The sequence below is a fragment of the Fukomys damarensis genome, unplaced genomic scaffold (assembly GCF_012274545.1).
Source record: "Fukomys damarensis isolate Sample0158 unplaced genomic scaffold, DMR_v1.0_HiC HiC_scaffold_32, whole genome shotgun sequence".
Taxonomy (NCBI): domain Eukaryota; kingdom Metazoa; phylum Chordata; class Mammalia; order Rodentia; family Bathyergidae; genus Fukomys; species Fukomys damarensis.
In genome coordinates, this window is record NW_022900944.1 from 12,125,906 (window position 1) to 12,134,263 (window position 8,358).

Sequence of the window (8,358 nt, forward strand, 5' to 3'; positions counted from 1 at the left end):
CGGCAGCCGCCTATGCTCGACCCTCCGAGCCGGAGGGCGGAACAGGTGATTGCGGCCCCCAGGGCGCAGAGGGAGGGGGTCTGGGGGTCGCGCTGGGGCTGCCAGGGGGACCGCGTGCTTTCCTCTCTGTTTCTGCGCCCTGCGGCCCTGAGCGCTTGAGCCGAGCTCTCTAAAGGCCCTCCTTTTTCTTACCCTCGCTTCCTCCAGATCGCTGTAGTGCCTTGGAAGTGGAGAAAAAGTTACTCAAGACAGCTTTCCAGCCCGTGCCCAGGCGGTAAGAGACCCGGAGCTTGAGGAGGGGGCGGGGAGATCGGCCAGAGGGAACCCTAAGCAGCGGAGCCAAACCCGTGGTCTTTTGCCTCGAGGGGGAACGTGGCTGGGAAGCATTTTTAAAAGGGTGACAAAACTCAATCCTTCGCTTCTTGCAAACTCACAAACTGCTGGCTTTACCGAGCCTGCCGGGCCTAAGAGGGCCCTGGAGCAAGGGGCCGGTCTGTGGTGCCCACCGCCTTCCTGCCTAGACTTCAGTCCTGATGCCTACTGCTAATCCTGGTTAAACCTCATCTCCTACATCCACAACTGAGCATTGTTTTGCTCAATGAGATGCCTCCTTGCCCCTAGCTCTAGTCCCAGGCAGGGTCTCCTGGCCATAGGTGGCCTCGGCCTCCTGAAATCTCACCTTCTTTGCTACCACTGTCTCTCTCTTCCAGGGCCCAGAACCACCTGGACGCCGCTCTGGTCTTATCAGCTCTCTCCTCATCCTAGCTTGTTTAAAAATAAAAATTTTTAAAAAAAGAAAGAAAGGAAAGAAAGACGAAAGAAATTTTAAATTGTTGTAATAATTGTAAAAAAAAAATCCCTCTGTATAGTTAACGACTTGCAAGCATGTCCGTGTATGAATACCCAAAAAGAGAACTTAACAAAAAGAAAGAAAAAGAAATAAAACCTGTCCCCCTCGAACTTCAAGTCGCTTCTGTGCCACCCCACATTCGATGTGACTGTGAGGTGCTTTGTTCGGTTGATGGGGGGGAGGGTGTTCATGGAGAATAAGCATATCTGACATTTTTGTATATACAGATAAATGTACATATGTGTGAACCAAATTGTACAAGAAAGTATCTATTTTTGGCTAAATAAATGAGCTGTTGCCACTTTGACTATACAACCGGCCTGTCTGCCCAGGGGTGGCTCTGTTTGGTGGTTCTTTGGGGGTTGGTTTTGGTTTCTGTTGGTTTTTTCCACCTCTGGAATTCTGAAATTCTGAAGAATTTCCCAAACCATTAGGAAGGGACGAGTGAGACCCGAACCTGTGGTCAAGGGACGGAATGTGGCGGGAATGGGGACACCACTGGGGGTGAAGCAGTGGGAGCACTTTCGAGCGTCTCGGAGATGAGGCTGCGGCGTGGAGAAATCTGAGATTCCCTGCTAAGAGCTGGGAAGCTGGGTCCCACCCGCCGCCGGTCTGAGGAAGCCGCAGCAAGGCCTTGGGGCCTTCTCTAGCGACGCAGCAGAAAGACTTCAGGGAGCGTGTGGACACGGGGGCTTCTCCCGGGAGGTGCTGCCCATCTCTCCCGGCTCCCATTCTTTCACGCGCACAGTCGAGGTCTTCTCAGTTTTACGTAAAAGGGGCGGTGCAGGCTCAGCTTCGAGGCCCCTTTCCAACGCGCTGCGCCCTCCTTACAGAGGCTAGGATTGAGGGGTGGGGGCGAGAGGAGCCTGGGATACCAATCCGTCTCAAGGAAAGCCGTGCGCCTGCTGCAGTGGACAGGTGGAGGGCTCTCCCCTCTTGCCTTTGTGCCCTGGAAGGAGCAGCTCGGCAAGGTCTCCGCGCCGGGTTTCGTGAAGTCCGGCTGCACCTTCGCTGCCTGATTCCGGATGGATGCGGGCGGGGGTGGATGGGCCCCGGAGGGAACCGGGAAATTTGGGGCTGGAGCTCCCTCTACAGGACGAAAGGGACGCTCTGCTCCTCACCTCCGCGGCCCGGCAGCCAGGCTCCGCCGCCGGCGTGGTGCCCGTCCTTGCTCTTTTTCCTCTTTGAGTTCCCCAGCCAGTCTTGCCCACCTTTGACTTGAAGTCGTTGTGGGGGATGCCTAGGAGAGAAACGCCTCGGGGCACCAGATGTGGGCATCTTTTTGCACTCTTCTTCCCCACGGTAGTAAACAGCCTGACGTCCAGTGTGGGGCCATCTCTCAGGCTCCCAGGAGGTGTGGGCAGAGCTCGTACACCCGAAGCCACGGAGCAAGGCCCAGAGTGATACCGTCCACCTTCGAGGCTCGGAGGGAGCTGGACAGTGTGGCGAGCTGCTAGCGCCGCGGCCCTCGGGACTTGCACTGAGGCTGGGGCGTTTGGAGCGCCGCTGCCAGGGGTGAGTGGGGACTGGGCGTCAGCTACGTTGGGCTGGCAACGTGGAGGCGGACCCCTGGCAAGGGCAACCTGCAGCCAGCCTCGCTGCTCCCCTGGTCCCTTCCCATTCACAGGAGACGTCTGGGCGTCTTCCTCCTCTTCGCCCTTTTGTCCACCGTGTCTTTGGGGTTCAGCTCCTTCCCAGGCTGCAAGTGATAACTGAGGTTTCACTGAATCCACGCATGCAGCAACCCCGAAAAGTGGAGCCAGCTCTGACCGTGGTGGGAGAATTTCAACTGTGTGGTCCACGACCCTGAGGCTGGGACCAGAGACCAGGCTGAGGCTAGAACCATGATTTTCTCAACAAGATCCACACCCTAGAAACTCCCCAGTGCAGCCTCACAGACTTACCCAGCTCCCCATTTACCTTCTGGGAAACTAGGCAGAGGATTGATTTCTCTGTGCCTTTACTTTCTCAACTAAAGGGTGGAGGCAATGCTGCCTTCCTGGCAGGTGATGGTGGTGATGGTGAGAGCAAAGCATGCCCTGTGCTGACTATGTCACAGCCTTCCAAATCCCAGACCCCACCGCAAACTCTCCAGCAGTGTCCTGCACACCCTCCTTTTAGCCAGAAAGATGGGGTGTCTGCCTTTGGGCAGCTCCTGGCCCTCTGCAAACCCAACTCAACCCAGGGGAAAAAGGCAACTTCCGGGCAGTGGCCCAGCAGGGGAGGGCTGTGAACATGGTCACAACCACAGAAGTTAAGCAGCTAACTGTCCTCACTGAACACCCACCCAGGGAATGAGATGGACATGGAGAGGCTGTGCCAACTGGGAGAGGTCCGATTAAGGGCGACAGGGCTCTTGCCAGGGGAAACTAAGTCAGCTTTTCCAACCATCACATTCCAGGGGTAATGATCAATTCTACCCCACTGCAAGAGCAGCACATGTAGGTACCAGGGAGAGCTGGCATAAATCTGGGTGTGACTCGTGTGGGGGATGTCTTCTCTTATCCCATACAAGACTTGGGTTCATGAAATGGCCCCAAATCGACCCCAGGAAGACCATCTCATCAAAACAAGATCGTCTTAGCTTTTCAGCAGAGAAGGAAGAGCAGGCCGCTCCCTTTCACGGCTCCGGCATCTCCCCAGAGACAGCAGTCTAATTTCTTGTCTTCCCAAGCTCTCCCCCTCAGCCCTCACCTTCCCAGGGACTCCAAGAACTGCCTCTATGCCTTATTGCTGGGCCTTAAAATGTAAAAGAAAAGTAGTGGGGGGAGAGTGAATATGGGTATATATGGTTCTGATTAAGCTTCAATTAGAAATAAAATATGTCAATCACCCGCCAGGAAGGGGTTTCTGCTGTCTGGGTTGGTTATGCAAAGCACTCAAGGTGTATAGGGATAATCAATTAGGTCAGAGGAAGGGCTGTGCGGCTGCTTCCCTCATTATCTGCACAGAGCTGGGGGAGGGGGAACTGCATCACAGGACCAGGGAGCCAGAGGAAAAGAAAATGATCTCCCTAACTGACCATCCACCTCGGGGACCAGCACCATAATGGTTTCCAATTGAATGTTTTCAGGGGAAGGAGGAGGAGGAAGGTACCATGGAAGGGAGGCCCAGAGGCTGAGCACAGAGGACCACTAACCTGCCAGGTGAAGAGTGAGGAGGTGTCAGTTGCACCTACTGGGCTGGTATTCTCTGGGGATCTGGAGACCAGGCCAGCCCAAAGGCCCTGCTATTCTTGAAAGTTAGCCAGAATGATTGACTGCTTCCACAGAAAGGAAGTGGACCTCATTTCCTATTTGTTTGTTTGATTGGTGTGGTTTGATTTGGTTTGGTTTATTATTGAGAATTTTGGCCAGTGACTGTGTTTGGGTTTAAATGTTTGTGTCCTTCTAGAAATGTCCTCTGTAACCTAGAATTGTTTTTTTTTTGCAGGTTCTCTCTACCCATAAGCGGCAAAAGTGGGTAACTGCAGGTGTTTTACACTTACTTCTGCTTTAAGTGAGGACAAGTCTCATACTGTCTCTAGGCCCCACTTTCGACATCTGGAAAACGGAAGAGTGTATTAGATGAATTTATGCAAACATTTTTACAAATCCAACCACATCCAGGATCAGGCGTAGAGAAGAGTGGGTTCAAAGATCATTGTGGGGGTTAAGGGGCCCCTCATGTTCTCTGGATATTCCTCTTGGTTCTAATTGGCCACTGTCATCTGACCCAGCAGGCTACCTTGACCACATTAAAAATGGCAATCTGTTGTGTGTGACCAACCTAGCTTCGATGTGGCTGCTGCTTTCCTCTGAGGAAGTCCTAGCCCCTCTGAAGGCCATTCCCTCTGCATGAATTGGAAACCACTGTAAGAGCATCCATTCCTCAGGTAGGGCACAGCTGGGAGAGGTCTTGGGAATAGAGTAGTCTATTCTCATCTAGGCAATGCTGTCTCTCCTTTCACCCTGGAAACATTTGACAATGTCTGGAGATGACTAGAATTGGGGTGCTACCGAAATCTTATGGGAGTATAGGCCAGGGACACTGCTGAAGGTCCTAGAAGACACCATACAATGTTCCACCACAAAGAATGACCCAGTCCAGCCTACAGTGACCACTGTGAACACACTTGATCTCATCAGCCATCAAGTCAGATGTGGCGAGTACTTAGACTAGAAAATCATTCAACCCAAGATGTCAGTAGTGCTGAGGTTGAGAACCTCTGGCGTTGAGGATGGAGAAGTGTCTGGGTGGTCACAGAAGTGTTTTCTCCCAGAAGCCACAGCTATGTCAAGAGAAATATTAAAACGGGGTGCTAAGTGGAACATTTTTGTTCTTTAAAAAGTTGGCCTTGGAAGAAGGAAGTAAGGGTGAGAGAGAGCCAACAGGAAACTCATCATACCTGGGAAAATGACAGAATAGAGCTCATATCAGGTTTGTCAGCAGAATTTTCTCCACCTGAAGGTGAAAGGGAACCAGCCAGCCCCAAAGAGGATGCATGTCTGCAAAGTTGGGCCTTTCTCCCTTGGATACTGATGTCAGGGGTAGGTGACAAACATTCTCGAAGATGAAAGTTGGAGTCCAGTGGTTTTTGCCTTGAAATTACCCCCAGCCCCTAGCTGCTGCCAGTTTTTCTCTGCACATAAATGCATCTGTTTATTTACTCGCTTGCTTGTTTTACCGAGGGGTGTGTGTGTGTGTGTGTGTGTGTGTGTCTCCCATGTCAGGGAGCAGGAGAGAGACAAAGGCAGGGTCAGGTCTGACCAGCCAGCCTGGCTGGGAAGGCCATGATTTCATGGCTTTTGTGCCGGGTGGCAAGCCCTGCATTCTCTCACTGCACTAGGCCTCTAACAAGTGGGCTGCAGCCCTCCGGGGCCTTTGGAGTGCACTCATCTGGCAGATTGTGCTTCTCTCAGCCGCTCAGATTTATTTTGCCAAAGTTACAGGGCAATTATGGAAATGCGCCCTTTGAAGCTGGGCTGATTTCTCTTTATTTTCTTCTCCCTGACAAAGCAGCAAAGCAGAGCTTCCCCGTCTCTTGTGGCTGCCTCTTTTTTTTTTCTCTCTCTCTCTCCCTTCTTTTCCTCTCTTTTTCTGATAATTCTTAGATAGTGAGAGTTTCCAATGATAATCTCAAAAACAAGCTTTTAAATGATGGTAAAAATGTGTGTAGATTAAAATAATGTTACTATTATTGTAATGTTATTTTTTTAATGGGATTTTGATGACCAGGAGGAGAGAAAGGGATTAATGCTAGCAAGGGGTAGAGGCCCCATGCCTGGATGGTGGGTCCCTGACATTCTCACCAGGCTGAGGCCCATGTGGCCTGCCCAGCCCTCACTTTGCCCCTGGAATCATAGCTCCACACATCTAGCAGAGGAGATTTGTTACCTTACCTCACACATCAGGAATAAGAGGCCCATACTCCACAGAGCCTCCGTCGCTGAGCTTTGTACATTATTTATCACTGTACCATGGAATCTGGAGGCTCCATGTGAGCCAGCCCCACATACTCTTTCCTCTGGTCCCACTTTGGGCACTGAGGTGTTGGGCCAGATGGTGTTGACCTGGGCACTGTTGAGATCTGCAGAGGAGAGGAGAGTCAGTGGCCTGGTTTGCTTGATAGAAGCAGGGCTCCGTTGCTATTTCTTAGGGCAGCTTTGAAGTTTTCTCTGTCCACATGTTTGCTTTTCTTTCTTGGAAGTGAGTATTTCGTGATTGTGGACAAACATGGACAGGAAGTCTCATCCCCACAGGAAATGGTGTCAGCCTCAGTGGCCCCTGGAGGCCATTTTAGCTCCTACTTCCTTGCCCTGCTTAAAATAAAATAGAATTAAGTAAGTGCTTATGATTTGATAGATCCTATGCTAAGCACTTTCCCTGCATTTTATTCATGTTTAGAGCCCCCTGGGGGAAGAGGCCTTTATCTCTCTCGCAAATGAGGGCGAGGGCGCAGAGGGGATGAAGGGTGTCAAGAAACTTTCAGAAACATAGAGCAACATTCACTCTGTGGAGTGAAGGAAAGAAAAAGCAGAAGACTCCATATGTGTGCTACATTTGTTTGTGTAAGAAGCTGGTAAGAGTGGGTACCTCAAGGGAAGGATCTGGTGGCACGGGATCAACAGCAGGATGAATGCTCCTTTTAGGCTATGTTAATGTATTAGTTCTACAAAAACCCCTTCTCCCCCATTGTTTTTAAGCAACTAAAATGCATGTGGGAGAAGAAAGAGACAAACAGATACCAACTTCTCTGGCATCAAAAATGATTCATTCATTGGACACCCACAGATACTGTTAGTTAGCTTTGTATCTTGTGACAAAATACCCATGTTAAATAATTTAAAAGGAAGAAGGATTGGGGCAACCCACAGCTTTCTGGTCCCTCTTCTGTGTCTCTTAGACAGAAGCTTTCCTCTTCTCAATAAAATTTTCCTACTTCAAAAAAAAAAAAAAAAAGAAAAAAGGAAGAAGGATTTATTTTCGCTCATGGTTTCAGAGATTTCCACCCATAATCAGTTGGCTCCATGGCTTTTGGGCAACATGTCATGATGGGAACAGAGGGTGGAGCAAAGCTATTCCCCGAATGGCAGCAGGAAGAAGAAGTGCTGAGGTCCCATGTCTCCTTCCAGGTCAAACCCCCCAGTGACTCGCTTCCTCCCACCGTCCAGAGGCCTTGTCTCTGGAAGATTCTGCTGGCTCTCGATAGCACCATCAGCTGAGAACCAAACCTTTAACTCACAAACCTTTGGGGAGGCACTTAGGATCCAAAGTGTAACACTCACAGAGCATTTGTATGTGCTGCAACATAGACCTCACTTCCAAAGGTCCAGGAAGCAAGAGTGAGACTGTCCTGGCTCAAATCCTGGCTCCATCATTCCCTAATTGTGTGACCTTGGAGAGCTACCTGTACCACCGCGAGCTTTGCTCCACCCTACAGTAAGCAGAGTGATTATCATGTTATCTCCCTCACAGGCCATTGAGAGAATTATACAAGTTAATTCACACTAAGAACAATGCATCCTGCATAATGATTGGCCTAGTCATTAAGTGCATGACAATGATCTAATAAACTACATTATATTTATTAACCCTAACAGCCACCATTGTTGTCCCCATTCTACAGATGGGTAAATCCAGGCTCAGCCACTTGGTCAACAGAGCCAGTAAGTGGTGGAGCCCACAGTCTGCCTCATTCCCATGCACCCTGCTGCCTGACCTACCCAATGTTCATGGGCCTGACTGTTGGATGGGCCAACGTCATGGCAGCTGCAGTCCTGAGCAGGTTCTCGCTGTATCCCACCCACTTCCATTGAAGCTATGACAGAAGGGTAACCTTGAATTTGTTAGGGCTTGTTCTTGTTTTGCTTTTCTGTTTCTGTTTGTCTGTTTTGTTTGTAGTGTTTGGACTGAACCCAGAGTCTTCACAGGGAGCTACATCCTCAGTCTTTTTGTATTTTTTATTTTGAAAGAGTCTCACTAAGTCACTAACTATCTCAGGCTGGGCTTGAACTTGCAATCCTCCT

General features: G+C 50.3%; 1 protein-coding gene across 1 annotated transcript in view; it reads left to right on the top strand.

Annotated features, from left to right (window-relative positions):
* Positions 1–1,152, top strand: part of Irx3 (iroquois homeobox 3) — a 5,655-nt gene extending 4,503 nt beyond the window's left edge. Inside the window, exons 5-7 of the mRNA XM_010629963.2 lie at positions 7–45; positions 208–274; positions 711–1,152. Of these exons, the coding sequence (XP_010628265.1) occupies positions 7–45; positions 208–274; positions 711–765 (161 nt within the window). The 3' untranslated portion in view covers positions 766–1,152. The remainder of the gene's footprint in view (positions 1–6; positions 46–207; positions 275–710) is intronic.
* The last annotated feature ends 7,206 nt before the right edge of the window (positions 1,153–8,358 follow it).